The sequence below is a fragment of the Haliotis rufescens genome, unplaced genomic scaffold (genome assembly GCF_023055435.1).
Source record: "Haliotis rufescens isolate VD_foot unplaced genomic scaffold, xgHalRufe1.0.p SCAF_5, whole genome shotgun sequence".
NCBI classification, from domain to species: domain Eukaryota; kingdom Metazoa; phylum Mollusca; class Gastropoda; order Lepetellida; family Haliotidae; genus Haliotis; species Haliotis rufescens.
The window spans coordinates 15,515,708-15,535,265 of NW_025964223.1; the positions used below are offsets into that span (position 1 = coordinate 15,515,708).

Genomic DNA, 19,558 nt, shown 5'->3' on the forward strand with positions numbered 1-19,558 from the left:
TCAGTAAACAAGAAACGTTCTTCTTTCTTCAACACACCCTTGCCTCGCAGTGAGGGTTGTCTGCTTATGTGTAGTGTAATGCTTCCTATTACAAGTTGTTCTCTCGTGACGACTTTGTGTACACTCTTGCTCCAAAGTAAGAGCGGTTATCCTACCTGTATGTCCATCTTCTTGACATAGTTTGCGGGAAAGACGCCCGTCTTGTCTCCAATAGTCCCCGTCCACCAGTCGCCCTCCACGCTGATCACCTGGATCATGTCACCTTCGTTAAATACCAGGTCCGACTCCTGTTCTGAAGTGTAGCTGTACATGGCAACATAGTACTCTGAAACACACGATATTCCATCATTACATAATAAGTAGTTCCTTCACAGAACACTTTTCTTAAACATTTTCTTTCAAGTCCAGACTTTGAGATTGTGAGTAACCCATCACTTGTGCAAACTTTCACTTTTATTATTCATTTCAGTCCATTATTTCCATCCATTTTTTGAAAATAAAGAATGAAGGGTTACTGTCACAAGGCTAATGTTAAAGTTAAAATGTCAGGGGTTCCTCAATCTCAACAAAATGACTCTGATTTGATACCTCTCTCGGTCAATTCCAAGGTATGACAAACCCTCCCTTAGAGGCCATGCCAGGTTTAATCGGCCAAACAGCATGGAGACTTTTTTAACTCTGTATTAGTGAAGCATTCAAAGCAGCTTATTCTTAGATCTAAAAACAATAACAATAACGCCCCTCCTAACTTCTAACACTGCCATATGAATAATGAATAAAACTGTCAGATATGATTCCATTAATAACATAGATCACAAATGACCCTATGAATGAGTTAAAATGAAATCAGTATTGATCAGTATGAAAATATATTTCCGATGCCACTAAACTGCAGCAGCAAGGTATGTTGTTTCTGTTTTCACACAAACCTCCATCTTTTTTATCAGGAGCTGGAGAAGAGCTGGAGCTTCCATTTCTCTCCAACGTGCTGAACGGACTTGGTGTTGCTGAGCTGTAAAGTACACAACAAAAGAAACATGATTAAGTGTGGAACATCATGTGTTATACACATGTAGTGAATGAGTGAGTTGGAGTTAACGTTGCTTTGAACACTATTCCAGTTATATCATGGCACATTAGCTTACTGTAGAAGGTAAGCCCAAAGTGATGCATGTCTCAGAATTTACCTCTTTGGTGAAACCCACAAGCTCAGGTATGGTGCTGACAAACCTAGAAACATAATTGCGGCGAACAGAGATTCGAACCCACGAACATAGGGTTCTTAGAGACTGCCTTCCCCATGCCCCCCTCCCCTTAAACACATATAGTTAACTATGCCAGAATATCATCACCACCATCAGCATTGGTAATAACATTCATTCTTGTAGACAAAGTTGTGACAGGCTTACACTTGATGAATAAAGATGCATACAACAGTGTTAGATCACGAAATACAGGCTATAGATATGGTAGAAATAATGATTGTGACAGCTTACACTGGTATCAGGGTTTTACCTTGACCTACTAAACTAGGGGTCCAAGTGACCCTCCATAATTAATTTTAAGGGTCCTAACAGGAAAAATGACTGGACGCACATTTCGGCATTGTGTAAAACTCTTCCAGCATGCCAATGGAGATCTGGGCAAGAACTAGTTCCCAGTCATCCATGGTTGTCATAAGAGGCATTAAACAAGAAACAGTGGGAGCATCTTTCCACTTCCACAGTAAATCTAAAGTCAGTGTGGTAACTCACCTATTTTTGGATGAGCCAACACTGACAAGCTTCACATATGCCTTAGGGAACCATCCACTCTGAAAGACAATTCAGTCAAAATTATGTTCCCTGCCTTTAAAACATCAAATAATGTTGAGTTATATTTCAGAAGTAGTTGAAAATGATAAAGACCATACAGGTATCATCTTGTTTTAGTAGCAGTTGAACCTATTTGCTAGCCATGACGTAACATAACGTTACTGTTCACTAATTACAATGTCTTGTGGTCATCACCTTCTCATTAAGCTCCCCGAGCCACCACATGTCTTGCTGCTCCTTGACCGTGATGACATCGTCTTTGTTGAATGTGAGGTGGTTGTCCTGTCTCGCCTTCCAGGGGTAGGTCGCCTTAGCCATCAACCCTTCTGGTGCCTCCTGGCCCTGTGTGGATGGCAATTACAGTTACAATAGGCCAAAGCTTTAAACATGATAACTGACTGGCCTGGAAATAGAGGAACCTGTTTCAACACACCTGTCCCCACTAGACATGAACACACCTGTTCCCACTAGACATGAACACACCTGTCTCCACTAGACATGAACACACCAGTCCCCACTAGACATGAACACACCTGTCTCCACTAGACATAAACACACCTGTCCCCACTAGACATGAACACACCTGTCCCCACTAGACATGAACACACCTGTCCCCACTAGACATGAACACACCTGTCCCCACTAGACATGAACACACCTGTCCCCACTTGACATGAACACACCTGTCCCCACTAGACATGAACACACCTGTCCCCACTAGACATAAACACACCTGTCCCAACTAGACATGAACACACCTGTCCCCACTAGACATGAACACACCTGTCTCCACTAGACATAAACACACCTGTCCCCACTAGACATGAACACACCTGTCCCCACTAGACATGAACACGCCTGTCTCCACTAGACATGAACACACCTGTCCCCACTAGACATGAACACACCTGTCTCCACTAGACATGAACACACCTGTCCCCACTAGACATGAACACACCTGTCCCCACTAGACATAAACACACCTGTCCCCACTAGACATGAACACACCTGTCCCCACTAGACATGGACACACCTGTTTCCACTAGACATGAACCCACTTGTCCACCCTAGATATGAACTGACCTGCCCACACCAAACATTAACCTACCTGTCCCCACTAGACATGAACACACCTGTCCCCACTAGACATGAACACACCTGTCTCCACTAGACATGAACACACCTGTCCCCACTAGACATAAACACACCTGTCCCCACTAGACATGAACACACCTGTCCACTAGACATGAACACACCTGTCCCCACTAGACATGAACACACCTGTCCCCACTAGACATAAACACACCTGTCCCCACTAGACATGAACACACCTGTCCCCACTAGACATGGACACACCTGTTTCCACTAGACATGAACCCACTTGTCCACCCTAGATATGAACTGACCTGCCCACACCAAACATTAACCTACCTGTCCCCACTAGACATGAACACACCTGTCCCCACTAGACATGAACACACCTGTCCCAACTAGACATGAATCCACTTGTCCCCCCAAGATATGACTCCACTTGTCCCCCTTAGATATGAACTGACCTGCCAACACCAAACATGAACCTACCTGTCCTTGTGTTGGAGATACAGCAGTAAATGGGGAGTCTGTGGATGTGGGCAGCAAGTTGGGGGCGTCGACTGTCTCTTGGCTTATGTCTCCAACAGGACCTGACTCAGCAGTCTTCCCAGAGAACGCACTGTTGATAAAGTACAAGCAGTTTTGAAAAAATATACGAATTTGTTTAAAATGTAACAATAATGTATATTTTAGGGTAAAAATATTATTAATATGTATCCTGACTCATACATATTGCTTATCTCTTCTCATTTCCAAAAGTTAGAGGAAACTTCCTGTACTGTGTTCCTGGAGAACAGAAAACATCTCACCCGAACATACCCCTGGACTGTGCATGCGCACCGGAAGCATGTTAGCAGGACAATTACTCGTCACTCTCTAATTTCCTATTTTTATTCGATCGAAACAGGGGAAGAGGGGACGGCTGGGTGGGCGCTTAGCATATGAGTCAGAATAAGTATAAATAATATTTTTACCTAAAAAAATGCACACCTTATCTTATCTTGACTCATACTTATTGCTTGAATCCCACGGTTGGGGGTGGGTTCCAACTGTTTGTAGTTCTAGATCTGTTCATTAAACCTCTGGGAACGTGATATTCTTCTTTCTATCAAATGGGTACCTGTTAGATTTCGTACCTTTGTAAAGTTTGCTAAGGGAAAGTGACTTTTCCCCACTTTCTTTAAACAAATAAGATAGTTAAGAAAAGGACATAATCTTAACATTACATAGCTAAAAATAGGAGAACATGGACTTTCGATTGTTGGTTATGGAACAGTAACCAGACATCAATAAGTCTATGTGAATACTGGGTGAGTGTTTTGGTAATAAAGCCTATCTTCTGTAAGGGATAGTTAATTGCTGCGCGACCACTATTGGTCATAACCGGTGAATTCCGACCACATCTTGTGAAGAAAACTATCTGAGGTAATGGTTAGCGAAAACCGTATCAAATCTCCAGAAACAGCCTTCCATAATTGTCGGAAAAGAGAAGTTTCCATGTAGCGCTAAAGTAGACGCTATGGCTCTCACTTCATGTGGGTTGGAGGCTGACAGGAGGCTAGCCCTGCCGCCCTGAAGGCTGTGAGGATTACTGCTCTCATCCAGAAGGAAATAGCTATGCTTGATATTTCTGTGGTATTATTCCTAGATAAAGGAATGAATAGTCTCTAGCTTGATCTGTTTACGTAGATGCGTAAAGCTCAAACTGGACATATGGATAAATCCTTGGTGTCCTCGGATGCTAAGATCAATGAAAGTGGTGGAATATGAAACTGTATGTCTGTCTGACCAGGTAGTTCATTCTTGGCGATAAAATCCAATCTCAGGCCGAGATGTTCCAATGCATTCTTGCCTATGTCAAATTGTGTACGAGAAAATCGATTGCATTAATCACTGTCATTTTAGCTGCCGTGGCTAGTAGAAATAACGTCTTCTGAGTTAGATGTTCAATATCAGCTTGTCGCAAGGGTTCATAGGCTTCATTGGTAAGGTGATTATGCACAACATTCAGATCCGAGGCTGGGGCTCTGAATTACTTCTGTTGATCATCAAACCTTAATCAGGCTAATAATTCTGGAACTTGAATTCCATTATGCATTGTTAAAACGGAACTAATTGCTGCAAACTAATCGCTGCAAGATAGGTTCTTAACGCTGAACCTTTGAGATTCCTTGAATGACATAAGTGCCAAATGAAATTCTGCTAATTGTGGTAAGGTAGCTGTAGCTGCCGTAAAACCTTTATAGGTGGCAAACTGGTCAAAGCTCTTCCATTCATCATCGTAAAAATTCCTCGTAGATCTGTGATGGGCTTGGGAGACTGCCTTGGCTGCTCTGTCTGATGTCTGAATATCCCCTTCTAGTGAGATTGAGCATGGTATGTTCCATACATGAAGTTCATAAACGTCTGGGTTTTGATGAACTTGCATAGTGTGAGGATGAAGAAGACGGTAGAGACATAATTAATTGGGTTCCTTGGGTCCTTGAGGCTTACTCTCATAGCATTTGAAACTAGGGATCCCCAAAATATTTAATTATTAACAAAGGTGCCATGACCGTTTGACGTCTATGCTATTAACTGCGTACACTGATTCAAACAGTATCCATACTGATCAGTCATAGACTAACAGTAGGGCCAGCGGAGCTAATCATAAAAGATCTATACTAACCTTGCATGCATTAGTAATGTACTATGTGCTTGAAGGGTAAATGAAAGAAATGCAGGAGATATTTCCTGAACAAATCTCCCTGTCTGCCTGTAATAGTAATGGCTAAATAAGTAGCAAGACCTTGTACTATATCATGGTATATATCATTTTCTTTACCACCAGTGCAGTATGTTATTCCCAGAAAATGACAGGTAAGAACCATAAAACTTACTTGAAATTATTTTTATCTATTGCACTGTCCAGACTAGATTGGTCATCAGATAGATCCACATAGGCCTTGGGGAACCAGCCCGATTGTCCTTCCTTCTCCCCCTTGTACCACTCCTCCATGCCCTCGACCGGGGCGCCCTGGTCGTCTGGGATCTGAACAGGATGCAAGGATTGTGAACTGACTGATTCCACATCACAAGGGCTATTCAGGTCACTCTACCACACAGGGTGACTGACAGACACACAAAGGTTGTACTGGGGGGTGAACAGACTCACACAGGGGTACTGGGGTTGAACCGACTCACAGGGGGTACTGGGGTTGAACTGACTCACACAGGTCGTACTGGGGGGTGAATTGTCTCACACAGGGGGTACTGGGGGTTGAACTGACTCACACAGGGGGTACTGGGGGTGAACTGTCTTACACAGGAGTTCTTGGGTGAACTGACTCACACAGGGGGTACTGGGGGTGAACTGACTCACACAGGTTGTACTGGGGATTAACTGACACACACAGGTTGTACTGGGGGTCAACTGTCTTATACAGGAGTTCTTGGGTGAACTGACTCACACAGGGGGTACTGGGGGTGAACTGACTCACACAGGGGTACTGGGGGTGAACTGTCTCACACAGGTTGTACTGGGGGTCAACTGTCTTATACAGAAGTTCTTGGGTGAACTGACTCACACAGGGGGTACTGGGGGTGAACTGACTCACACAGGGGGTACTGGGGGTGAACTGACACACACAGGGGTACTGGGGATTAACTGACACACACAGGTTGTACTGGGGGTCAACTGTCTTATAGAGGAGTTCTTGGGTGAACTGACTCACACAGGGGGTACTGGGGGTGAACTGACTCACACAGGTTGTACTGGGGGTGAACTGACTCACACAGAGGGTACTGGGGGTGAACTGTCTCACACAGGTTGTACTGGGGGTCAACTGTCTCACACAGAAGTTCTTGGGTGAACTGACTCACACAGGGGTTGTGGGGTGAACTGTCTCACACAGAGGGTACTGGGGGTGAACTGACACACACAGAGGGTACTGGGGATGAACTGACACACACAGGTTGTACTGGGGGTCAACTGTCTTACACAGGGGGTACTGGGGGTGAACTGACTCACACAGGGGGTACTGGGGGTCAACTGTCTTACACAGAGGGTACAGGGGGTGAACTGTCTCACACAGGGTACTGGGGATTAACTGTCACACAAAGGTTGTACTGGGGGTCAACTGTCTTACACAGAAGTTCTTGGGTGAACTGACTCACACAGGGGGTACTGGGGGTGAACTGACACACAGGTTGTACTGGGGGTCAACTGTCTTACACAGAAGTTCTTGGGTGAACTGACTCACACAGGGGGTACTGGGGGTGAACTGACTCACACAGGGGGTACTGGGGGTGAACTGACTCACACAGGGGGTACTGGGGGTGAACTGTCTCACACAGGGGGTACGGGGGGTGAACTGACTCACACAGGGGTACTGGGGATGAACTGTCTCACACAGGGGGTACTGGGGGTGAACTGTCTTACACAGGAGTTCTTGGGTGAACTGACTCACACAGGGGGTATTGGGGGTGAACTGACTCACACAGGGGGTACTGGGGGTGAACTGACCACACAGGGGGTACTGGGGGTGAACTGACTCACACAGGGGGTACTGGGGGTGAACTGACTCACACAGGTTGTACTGGGGGTCAACTGTCTTACACAGGAGGTACTGGGGGTGCCAAGCGACCAGTGAACATACTTGGACAAACTATATCAACAATGTTTGAAAACAAGCACAAGAAAAGTTACTTTTCTAATATCATTCATTAATCGCTGTAACAATATTAGGAAATAATTGAGCGGACTCTCATCATGAAAACAGCAAGACATTTCGATCACAGCACTGAACATTTGATAATTAGGAATTTTAAGTCAAAATTATACACCTGCGAAAGCTTACACAACAAAATACTTACTATCACAACATCACCAACATTAAGTGATAGTTCATCAACACTCCTTGCTTCAAATGCATATAAACATCTGTATCTTTTCTTTCCTCCTGAAATTAAAGATATTCTCATCAGTTTCACAAACAAATGTAACAGTCACAAATATGCAAGAAAGAAAATCGGTAATTTTATGAAGCAGTTCATACATATCTCGTTCAAAATGAATGACAGGGATTGTGCCCCTAACCGGGCCTCTGTAGGGCCACAATAGGGCTTCTGCAAGTATGGTAAAGCTTCAACTTACCTGATTTCTGACTAGAAAATGGATCTGAGCCCCAAACACCCTGTCCTGATGGCTTGGAATCAGTTGCTGGGAAAGCATTACCCCATGCTGACTCAGATGCTGTCTTTGCACCAGTACTCCCAAAGTCAGCCCATGAACCTTCAGCTGTAACACACAATTCAAAAAGGTGAAATATCTACCTCATGGAGACAGTAAGAAATTACAAGACTGCTTTTCAATCAATGTATCAAATATCTAACAGCTGATAGTTATCTACTATATGGATCTTGAAGTTTGCTCTTTGAGCAATATTTTCATATTTGAATATACATGATATATGTTTTGTATTATCATGGTATTGGTAAAAGTCGTAATACACACACTCTGTCGACTGCTCACTTATCTGGGCACGATATTTCATCTTTTGATCGAATACAGGACTTGTTGCGGTGTGTCAGGCCTACTTGTATGTATACCTTTTAACTTTTTTTATGATAGTTTCTGGAATATTTTTTAAGCGGAATTACCCCTACCTCCTTTCGAAAATGGTTAGAAAAGAACCCATTTGTTTGGACGATATCCCTCGGCCCAACTTAGGCCGTATTTAATCCCAAACAGGAAGTGATGCAAACAACATATTCCACACGTATCACACCACAAAACACCACAAAAATAGAGTTGCCTGCCCTTGAGTCGCTAATGACAGGTACTTTGTTTACCGAAGTCGGAAAAGAAAATCAGCATTGGTCAATCCTAATTTATATGTCATAAAAGTTGAACAAAGGACAAAAAACATTTTGCATATGACATATATAATAGGTTAGTAAGCGTGTGCCATTACGATCTGTTAGAAATGAACTACCGCAATACTATAGCGTAACATTCTACTCCTTCAATCTGTAACATTCAACACTGGGATTATGACAAGGAAACCTTGACTAAATTCTATTTTGGAACACTGATAACACATATTTTCATGAATTCATCAAAATATATGAAACGTTAATGCCAGAGAATAACCACTATCGATTATCTGCCGAAATAGTTTCCATTCACCATAACGGGCAATATCGCAATGAAACTTATTTGAATGGATCACTTAAAATCAGTGAAGACACCAGGTGTTCAAGAGCATTATACACAAACTACAATATGCAATAATAACCATGATTACTGTTGCTGTAAGTAATAGGAAAGAAGATGAAGAAAACAATGGCATCTCCACACTTACCAGTTTTATTGGATTCCTGTTCTCTGTAAAATAAAAAAGGTAGGTGATGTAACCTTCACTAATGTCTCAGTCTCTAAAAACAACATAATCAACATACGACAGGCACTTTCTACCATTACAGCATCAATATCAAGGCAAAGGATGGACTGACAAAAACTGATAACAATGGATTTCACATGTTGTACCCATGTGGCAAAACTTTTACATGACTATGCAACCCACTCATACAGTGATTGATTGATTGGGGTGGTTGGAAGGGTGGGTTTGGGGTGTGCGTGCCTGTGGGTGAGGGAGCGAGTGAGGGAGGTAAGGAGGGAGGGACTTTTGGATACAATGTCAATGCATGATTTGAATATTTCTCAAAGCTGCTTTGAGAAATATTCAAATCACGCATTGACATTGTATCCATCTCACCCTAAAAAGAGGGTAACCAACCTGAGTCTCTGAGTCTCAAGGTCTTTCTTGAGCTTCTCCTGTTTTTCCTTCTCTGTTTTCTGGCGGACCTGGTCCTCTTGTTCCTGCTGCCGCTGCTTTTTCTGGGCCTCAGACTGACGAAGTTTCTGTTGTTGCTGGATTGACTGAACTTCCTGCTGCAGGCGAGTTATCTCAACCGAAGAAGTCTGGGCAACAATAGATTAAGACATGATTAACAGATTTGTGTTTACATTATTATATGATGACTGTGAGGGTATATCATGGTATATGTTGTTGTTTTCATGTTGAAGTCAGAAACATTTCTAGCTGCAAATAATCAGACCTGGACAAGATAAACTTGTGGTTTACAAAGGAATATCTACTGGGAGGCAAGTATTGGGTACTGGGGCCTTTCTTACCCCAGAATCACCACTGGGAGACAAGCATTAGGTACTGGGGCTATTTTGCCTCACTGGGGGGGGGGGGCATTCGCTGTGCAGAGTTATGTCCCTTGGGCACGCCAGAAACTTATTGTGATTGTGGGTTTGAATCCCTGTTCGCCCCTGTTTCTAGGTTTGTCAGCACCATACCTGTGTTTGTGCGTTTCATCGAAGTGCTAAACGTCTGAGACCTGTATCACTTCAGGCTTTCCTCCCACAATAAGCTGACATGACATGATATAACTGGAATACTGTTTAAAGCAGCGTTAAAGCCAACTCACTCACTCACTATTTTGACCCGGAATCCCAAATGGGAGGCAAGCATTGGGTACTGGGGCCTATGCTACCCTGGAATCCCCTGGATATTTGTGACACATTCTTTCCCATACGGCTCGCTGAAACAAAACATGTACCTTTAATTGAACATTGCTTGCATCTATCTCAGTCAGCTTGGATTCAGTGTCTCTCTCTATTCGCTCCATCTCCTTGCGCAGTCTCTGCACGTTGGTCTTCTTCGCCTCCACACTGTGCATCACTGTGCGGTATGTGTCCGCTGTCAAACAAGCAGTGCACATTAGCATCTTACATGTAAAGACAGATCTAACTCATCACGTTCTCTATAGACGTTTAAACAACATTGATAAGTCTGGCAACAAACCAAATTTTATTTTTAATTGTGCTTAATCATGTAAAAGCCACAGCAAGCGTTGTAGCCATTATCATGACCAGTTTATCTTGATACTGAAGTTAGTTTCATTCATCAGCATTTGTCTCAGTATAAAGGAGACTTCTACAGAATAAATGTCACATGCAGCTTCATCAACACTTACACATCGGCGTGCTTTGTATTGTTTGTACTTGAATTGTGAACTGTTCTCTCTCTTGCTGAAGTCGGGACAGCATTTGCCCAAGGTCCTGCAAAGATCGGTGAAAAGACTCTCCATCACATACATGTCAACACAGGAGACTAGATTCACCACAGTACATGAAGGAAATATCGGTGTGGTTGTGAAACCTGCTCAGATACTGGAGGAAGGTAGGATGGAAAAAACAGGAAACACTGTGACTCAACCAATGTGCAAGTCAGAATATGCTTGAGTTTTTACTGAAACCGAAACCAGCAACCTGCTGAAAGTCCTGTTTATGTCCTCTTATATCAGCAAACAGATTAATAGGAGATTAATTAATGGGTGTCAGGCTAACTGTCCAAACAAATTTGATTCAAGTAATTCCACACACATGAAATGTTATTGTCAATATCAATCTAGTATTTGATGACTACCCACAGAGACGGTTTCAGATTTGACACTTGTCACTAATGTTTAGACATAGACTGAAAATGGACACCAGGTCATCGAGCCTTTAGCCCCCCACCCCACCCTTTAATTCTTAGCTTGCCATACCTGTACTTCCTTCTGGTATCTGTCAATATCTGCAAGTGTTTGATCTCTTGATGTTCGCATATTTTCTATACTGGAGGTAAAGTCTGTAACACCACTCCGAACTTGTGTGATTTTCTGACCAATCTCGGTTTTCTTGCCATCCTGAAAGAGTAAACAAATGACTGTTACCTATTGTGACAGTCTGGAGCTAGTATATAATAGGAGCTAGTACCATTCAAGCCTAGATGACTAATTCTAAGCATACAACATTAAATACTATTTATTTATGTATATACTCATTACAAATTTGTAAATTTTTACAACAAATTGTATATTTATAATACTTATCTCACACAATACATTTCTCATTCTCAAAGACAGTAGTAACATCGACTTGGTGCGTGTTCAGCATGTGTAGGTCGATCAAGGTGAAAATCGTGTATGACCCAGGGAGGTGACTATTGTGATCCTGGGTGTGTTCGGGTAAAATGTTTTTAGAAGCTGGAAACCTTTATTTAGGCATGTTTCAGCTTAGGACCAACAGAAGAATGAGATCTTCATAGTGTGAGATAGGATAAGTTTAAAAATTAGCCATTTTCACTTCTTATACCCTTTCCTACTTATACTACTGAAATACAATATTACAAATCTCTGCTTAAAAAAGTATGACATTATGATAAATGTGAATACACAAAGTGTTTATGGCTGCACAATGATCTAGCTGTTATCAGGGACAAGTTCCTACCAGTGACTCCAGCTCACACTTGAGGTTGCTGCCCTGGGTCTTCAGCGTGGAGAGATGCTCGTACTCCCGTGCCTTCTCCGCCAGCAGCTGCTCTTTCCGTTGCCGCTCCCACTCCATCTGCCGCTGCCGCTCCAACTCACGCCGTGCAGCCTAATACACAAACACAACAGACCGGTCACCTCACTCGTACACAATGACGGGCATGTCTCAATGGGATCATTCAGGTCCACATGAGAGAAGCCATTTGACTAACTAGTAATTTGAATGTGAAAGTGTTGTTCTGACATTTCCTCAATCAAACTTCTCCAATCTAATCACAAATGTATGGCATCATAAATAGTTATGTCTGTTGTATAAAGTTTCTTTCAGGAATGAAACCATTGGTAGCTGCTGCTACTGCTGCTCCTGCGTTACGGACATTATCATTCTCCTATACTGTAGTATTGATTCATCATGATACTTGACACATGGTATTTGACTCCTTCTCTCATTTTAATAATTCTGTAACTATTAACATGATTCATCCAGAATATCTGTAGAAGTGACTTAAAACAGACCAGTTTTATTCAATATTTACACATTTATGAAACACTTTCAAGCATGTCTGTACTGCAAAAGCTAGGTGTATTTAGAGAGACAAACCTCTCTCTGTTCCATCATCTTCTGTCTCTGTTCCTCTCGCTCTCTCTCCATCTGCCTCTGCTTCTCCATCTGGCGTTCCAACTCATGCTGTCGCTTGCGTTCCTGCTCTTGTCTACAACAAAATGCCACACTCATGATCAACATTAGGAATTTTCTACTTATGTCACTAAAACAAATTAAGTAATGAATTAGTGAGACTTTGGTTTTATGGGGCTTGGAACAATATTGTATACTTCCCAGGAAGCTGAGATTGAAAAGTCGAATGCACACTGATCCATAGAGCAGGGTAATAATAATGTAGTGTCATGAGCATTTACTGAGTGGAATCTGACGCATTAACCCTTGATCAGTGGATGCTGGCAAGGACAGCCTATGCCCTAAAATAAGCTTTGAGTGAGTGAGTGAGTTGGGTTTAACGCCGCTTTTAACAGTACTCCAGTTATATCGCGGCGTGCCAGCCTAATGTGGGAGGAAAGCCCGAAGTGATACAGGTCTCAGACGTTTACCACTTTGGTGAAACCCACGAGCACAGGTATGGTGCTGACAAACCTAGAAACATAATCGGGGTGAACCTGGATTCGAACCCACAAATCATAGGTTTCTGGCGTGCCCAAGGAACGCAACTCTGCACAGCGAATTGCGGCGCCTTAGACGACTGGGCCACCCGTCCCCCCAAAAGCTTTGAAATAAACCTAAATTCCCCTTGGAATACTGCAGTATGTGCAGTATTGTGACTTCAAGGCCATCAGGTGTCAGGTGATGCTGTACCTGATACGTTCCCTCTTCTCGTGTTCTTGTCTCTCCTTCTCCAGCCTGGCCTCTTCTTCCCTCTTCAGTTGTTCCTGCAACATCGCCCGCCTCTTCTCCAGCTCCGCCTGACCCTTGTCAAAGTTCATCTTACGTTTGTCTTCAAATGTCACTACAACAAAAATCATGGAAACTTCCTTACGAACTGTGAGACCCTCAGTCAACCAAACATGTTTCAACACAGTATAATAATAAGCAGAGATTACATGAATAACAAAGACCAGGTATTTTAATACAAGTCATATATACCAAGAAAAAAAAGTAAGGAATCGCCCCATTCATGGCATGCCTGACTGACTACAGTAACATGAAAGACATGGTCCTTAACTATATTTTAGTAGTATAAAATAGGAATTGACTTTCCTCTCACATCAGTGTGGAAGTATGTATCAATAATAAACTCTGTCAAATATTTGATAAAAATAACATCAGTGTACACATGGCATACAATCACAGTTTTTATTTCAGCTGACACACATTATCTTTGGTGAAAAACAATAGCAGAAAGGATGACAATGTTTCCTCTACAGCTTCATCACTGTCTACTTGTGAGACTCACCAGGTGAAGTAAACTCGTCTTGCTGCTGTGCATCTCCGTTGGAGGCCGCCTGGGGGGGTGGTGCCAGTGGTTGTGGGGGTGGTATGCTGATTCCCGAACTGCTCAGCAAGTCACCAAACATGTCCTTCTGCGGGGCTGCAACTACAAAGGCATGTCATCATGTATCACCTGACAAGTGTCAACAATTTCTTGTTTATCAAAAGCATGTGTAAGAAAGATAGAATGTTCAAGCTTGAGCAGTGAATATTTACAAAATTTGCAATGAATGTTCACAATCAAGATGTATGTTGCCATCAATCAACATCAGTTGTTTGTTTTGTTTCTTGATTAAAGCATCAGTCAGCAATATTCCGGCTGTATTATGGCAGCCTGTAATTAATTAGTTGGGGCCAAGCCAACCAGTGATAGATAGCATAATTAAGGTGCTACGGTGACATACTATCAGCAACTTTTAATCAACTTTCATCACATCACTGCCTGTGACAAGCACAGATGATTACTGACATCCAGTCCTTGCTTCACTCACCTGGAACAGGCCCGATGCCACCTGGAGCCGGCATGACGCCACCTGGTGCCCCGGGCGGGACAGCCCCGGGCTGCCCCTTGGCTCCAGTTGGGTAGAGCTCAGCAGGGAGCTTAGAGGGAAGTGGACGCCCACATCTCACAATGTCCAACAGATGCATGGCAATACAGAACTCATCACTGGTCAGCTTGCCGTCATTGTCAACATCAGACAGGGTCCTACACGGAACAGGATATCGTGTGGCAATGCCGTGTCATTATTTTTTAACAACAGCTTCTCATCAAAATAACTTTAAACAGAAAGGAAGAACATTTCTTACCCTTTTGGTTTATCAGCTGGACAAACTGATATATTGTAATTGTGTGAGATTCGGTGTTCACAAAACATGTCACACTTCTATTCTCCTGTGGTAAATGTTACTTTATGCATAAGTTATAATAAGAAGGTTGTCTCAAAATGCTATTGCAAATATATGCACATAAGTTAAATTATTACGCAAATCAATTACATGTGGTGTACTAAATGGCCCATTTTCTCCGAACATGGTACACACTTTTTCTGCAAATTTCACAGTTAGGTGAATGCATATCTAAGCTTGACCAGAACAGTTTTAATAAGCCTTTCTAAACACTTTTACTTTGGGATGCCATTGTTACAATTATCTGTGACAAGAAATCATATCTGAAGAATCACTAGGTATCATCAAAAACAGTAGTATGACTTCTTAATCCACCATAGTGATGTCAGGGTTCTGTTCAATATTGTCAAGAACCTCAAATCACTTTCAAAGAGATGCAGCATTTATCCATAAAAGAGGAAAGAGATGAAATGTTATCTGTTTGTGACTTAAGTGATGTTGAGTTCAGTTTGTCCCTCACCATATCTGAGCCAGCATGGCTTGAGGGAGATGAGACTGCAGCAACACAGACCTTGCTTCCACACCTGCAACAGATGGGAAAGTGTTACCAAGGTTACCAATGATGGCAAATATCCACTTGTCACTGAGTTTGGTCATCTATGCTGTTACTATTGCATCTATTGTACACTGATGATACTAGTATTCTCTTGATGATACAACCTCATCTTCCTGAGGCAAGGGAGTTAACTGACTGAAACAGTTCAGTTTCCACCCTTGCCGAACTAGGCTGGAATTTCTGGGCTCGATCGTAGTGCCACCAGTGGTTATGGCGAGTTACGTCCCTTCTGTGATTGGACTATGCATAGACTCCTTTGTCCAGCCAAAATATAACTCCAAAATTCCAGCTTGTGCAGCAAGGGTTGAAACTGGACTTTTAAAGTCAGTTAACTCCCTTGCCTCAGGAAGATGATACAACTTGTACAAAAAGCGACAATTACAGCGAAACCTCAGTCATCTTCTATTGACAGCAAATCATAAGCATGGGTCATGATGCATTCAACTTTAAGTTTTAACACAGCTTATTGATTGCAGGGACAAGTGCGTTGTCTGTGAAAGTATTAGCAACAGAAACCTTTTTAAAATTAACTTTATCCTATTCATTACAATTACTGATTGACACAGCAGGCACACTTATCATACTCAACTGTTCTTAATTTTACAGTTTTCACACAGTATTAAACAAGGAAATGTTTCCTTCTTCTGAGCTACTTTGTGTTAAAGACATACCTTTGCCCTGAATTATGACAGTTACAACACAAGGACACCTCCAGGATTAGGCAGTATGAAGTATGGTTCATACCTTTGATCTTTCAGCAAAGCATCTCAGAATAACCAATTGTTTAACATCATTTCATGCATATGATAAATATTAAGAACAAAATAAAATGAGTGAGTGAGTGAGTTGGGTTAAATGCCGCTTTTAACAGTATTCCAGTTATATCACGGCATGTCAGCTAGATGTGGGAGGAAAGCTCGAAGTGATGCAGGTCTCAGACGTTTACCACTTCGGTGAAACCCACAAGCACGGGTATGGTGCTGACAAACCTAGAAACGGGGTGAACCTGGATTCGAACCCACAATCATAGGTTTCTGGCGTTCCCAAGGGACGCAACTCTGCACAGCGAATCACGGCGCCTTAGACGACTGGGCCACCTGTGCCCCCAACAAAATAAAAAAGATTGATAATTTCAATTACTTCAAAGGCAAGCAGATGAAGCCTGCAGTGTTACCTGTGAGAAAGCCTCTCTTGTTGTGGTCATGGGAGTAGAAGAGCTGTGTGTACTTCAACTTGCTCTGATGCGGCATGGCCCAGCTTACAGCTCTGGAAAAACATAATGATGCAGGTGACAGACACCTCAAGGAAAGACAAACTACCATTGATAATCATGTCAACAGCAGCAGCAGGCTCACAGGATAAAAATCAATAACAACATACTGCATTCGACGTAATAAGTGCCCCGCTCTATTAAGCGACCGTGGCGATATTTGCTAATATATTGGCTAGTGAACAATCCCAATTTACACCCCCTTTCAATTGATCAATCTACACAAGACTTATTATTCGTGTATAATACGCACTCATGTGTTATATGCACCCTTAATTACCGGCAATTAAATTCTGGAAAAATATATCTGTCGTGTATAATACGCACACACTTTATTTTTGTATCATTTCTGGCTGTCAGCATAAACCACGAAATTCACGATCTTTCAACTCTGGTTTTTTTTCATCAAAATTTTTTTCTTATAAGGGACCCCTATTTCTAATTTTGAGAGCGCCCTGGGCGCTTATTACGTCAAATACAGTACTTGAGTTTCAAATATTACATTTTTCTAAGATCTCACTTTTATAGTGAGTGAGTGAGTGAGTATGGATTTATGCCGCTTTTAGCAATATTCCAGCAGCAGGGGACACCAGACTCACTTATATAACAGCAGTGATCAGATATAAAAAAATCTTTATGAATTACCTTATCATGTTAATACTGTAGTATGAAAAAGTAATTACCCAACAGGCTTCATCCCTGCCTTAGGGTCGACCACTCCTCCTGGAGGCGGCATCCCCATCCCTGAAATCACCACCAGTGTTATTCTCAACTTCTAACTTACTTTCAATCCTTTCGGGTCATGAAAACTACAAATGGTCACAATTTATATTTGCTTATGTCGACATCAAATCAAAATCTGAATTTGTCATTATGTATATTATTTATAAATATAACAATGATAACAAAACAATCAATTAAAAACAGGATCACTATACTTATTGTTATGCCATGCATACTCATGCTTATATCATGACTATGGATAGGATTTGAAATAGAAAATAGAATAGAAAATGAATAAAATGCTGACCATGCAATAGAGTGAAAAGTAGCTACTGCCTTCATCATGTTCATATACTTATTACAAGTTCTATATAAAAAAAACCACTATGATCATGCTAAACATACATCCTGTATAGTAATGCTGTATTTATCATTAATCATGTTAATAGCATAACCGTGCTTACATAGGTCAAGTTACACAAGTTAGAGCAACATTTACCACACTGAAAACAAATTAGGAATATAAAAACAAACCATATGACTTGATGACAGATAATCATCACAATGTTTTCACAGAACACCATTTTACATGTATGTGTTCATTTCATCTACATCATGGAAATGTTGAATTATCTACAACAGTGCAAACACACACAAATATCAAGCATGTGTATTCTTCTCTTACTGCTTACCCACAAATCCCTGCTGTCCTCCCATTGGAGGGACCCCATTGGCCATTATGGGCATCCCTACAGAGCCTGTTGTCATGGTGCCCGAGCCAAGTGAGGCTACAGGCTGCATCATTCCCATTGACATTGGGGGAGCCCCTGCCAGCAACCAAACAGTGTGCAACAACAACTCAAAAACAAAACATACCAGAAATGTGGACAGATTTACAGTACAGTACAGAGTCAGGGATAACTTTAGGTCTGGAAGCTGACCACATCGACCCACTGACTGTAAAACACTATACTAACACTATGAAGAGTGAGTGAGTGAGTGCGTGAGTTAGTATGGTTTTATGTCGCTTTCAGCAATATTCCAGAAATATATCGACAGGGCACACGAGCAATGGGCTTCACATATTGTACCCGTGTGGGATATCTTACCCCCGCTTTTGGGGTGATGAGCGAACGCATGAACCAATAGGCTACCCCACCACCCCAACACCATACAGAAGTACAAGATGTATGTAGAGTTAACAAAAATAATAGACCATGTGGAACAAATCATATGCCAGTATCAGAACAGATTGGGCCATTGCCATGACTACCCCATGAAGAAACTTAAGTCATATGTGGATTTCTCGTAAACATGCAGTGGGAACCCACACAAAAATACCATCAGATTCAGTCTATTTGTTCTTATTTTTCTGCCTGTAGCCAATCCTAGAATCATTCCTGCAGAGGTCAGTCAACCATATGGCTTGTGCGTGCTCATAGAGAATATATAACATGAAACTTCTGAAGTGAAACAAATAACTACTTGTGAATAATAATGTTTCTTGAAACAGCAAGTTCTGTCTTTGTTCACTTCTCAAATATGGGTAACTTGAGCATACAAATACATAACTATGTCGATAACTAAATATGCGAAATAAACAATTTTCTTGTCTCAATATGAACATGGTCATAGTTGAAGGATTTTTATCATGAAAATTAAACTGCATTATACATGGAATATTCTGCATATCTGACCACCTAAAACTTTCTTTACCATGATCACAGGCAATCTAAACTTGCATTAGCTTACTGATTGTAAAAAAGCCATGTTTACAGATATAAGAAACATACAAAGAAAACAGGCCAAGAAAAGGAATAGGTTCAAGC

At 41.9% G+C, this 19,558-nt stretch overlaps 1 protein-coding gene across 4 annotated transcripts in view; it reads right to left on the reverse strand.

Moving 5' to 3' along the window:
* The window catches only part of LOC124113269 (intersectin-1-like), a 67,161-nt gene that overhangs the window by 39,754 nt on the left and 7,849 nt on the right, over positions 1-19,558 (reverse strand). For 3 of the 4 annotated variants that reach the window (XM_046473562.2, XM_046473559.2, XM_046473558.2), the window contains exons 6-27: positions 18,422-18,556; positions 17,690-17,750; positions 16,911-17,002; positions 15,641-15,704; positions 14,766-14,980; positions 14,240-14,380; positions 13,642-13,792; positions 12,874-12,985; positions 12,232-12,381; positions 11,508-11,648; positions 10,935-11,019; positions 10,518-10,657; positions 9,686-9,870; positions 9,251-9,273; positions 8,041-8,184; positions 7,761-7,846; positions 5,786-5,937; positions 3,396-3,525; positions 2,010-2,156; positions 1,755-1,813; positions 930-1,012; positions 156-325 (exon numbers count right to left, since the gene is read on the reverse strand). In XM_046473562.2, the coding sequence (XP_046329518.2) occupies positions 156-325; positions 930-1,012; positions 1,755-1,813; positions 2,010-2,156; positions 3,396-3,525; positions 5,786-5,937; positions 7,761-7,846; positions 8,041-8,184; positions 9,251-9,273; positions 9,686-9,870; positions 10,518-10,657; positions 10,935-11,019; positions 11,508-11,648; positions 12,232-12,381; positions 12,874-12,985; positions 13,642-13,792; positions 14,240-14,380; positions 14,766-14,980; positions 15,641-15,704; positions 16,911-17,002; positions 17,690-17,750; positions 18,422-18,556 (2,666 nt within the window). The remainder of the gene's footprint in view (positions 1-155; positions 326-929; positions 1,013-1,754; positions 1,814-2,009; positions 2,157-3,395; positions 3,526-5,785; positions 5,938-7,760; positions 7,847-8,040; positions 8,185-9,250; positions 9,274-9,685; positions 9,871-10,517; positions 10,658-10,934; positions 11,020-11,507; positions 11,649-12,231; positions 12,382-12,873; positions 12,986-13,641; positions 13,793-14,239; positions 14,381-14,765; positions 14,981-15,640; positions 15,705-16,910; positions 17,003-17,689; positions 17,751-18,421; positions 18,557-19,558) is intronic. The other variant, XM_046473560.2, reaches the window with a different exon arrangement.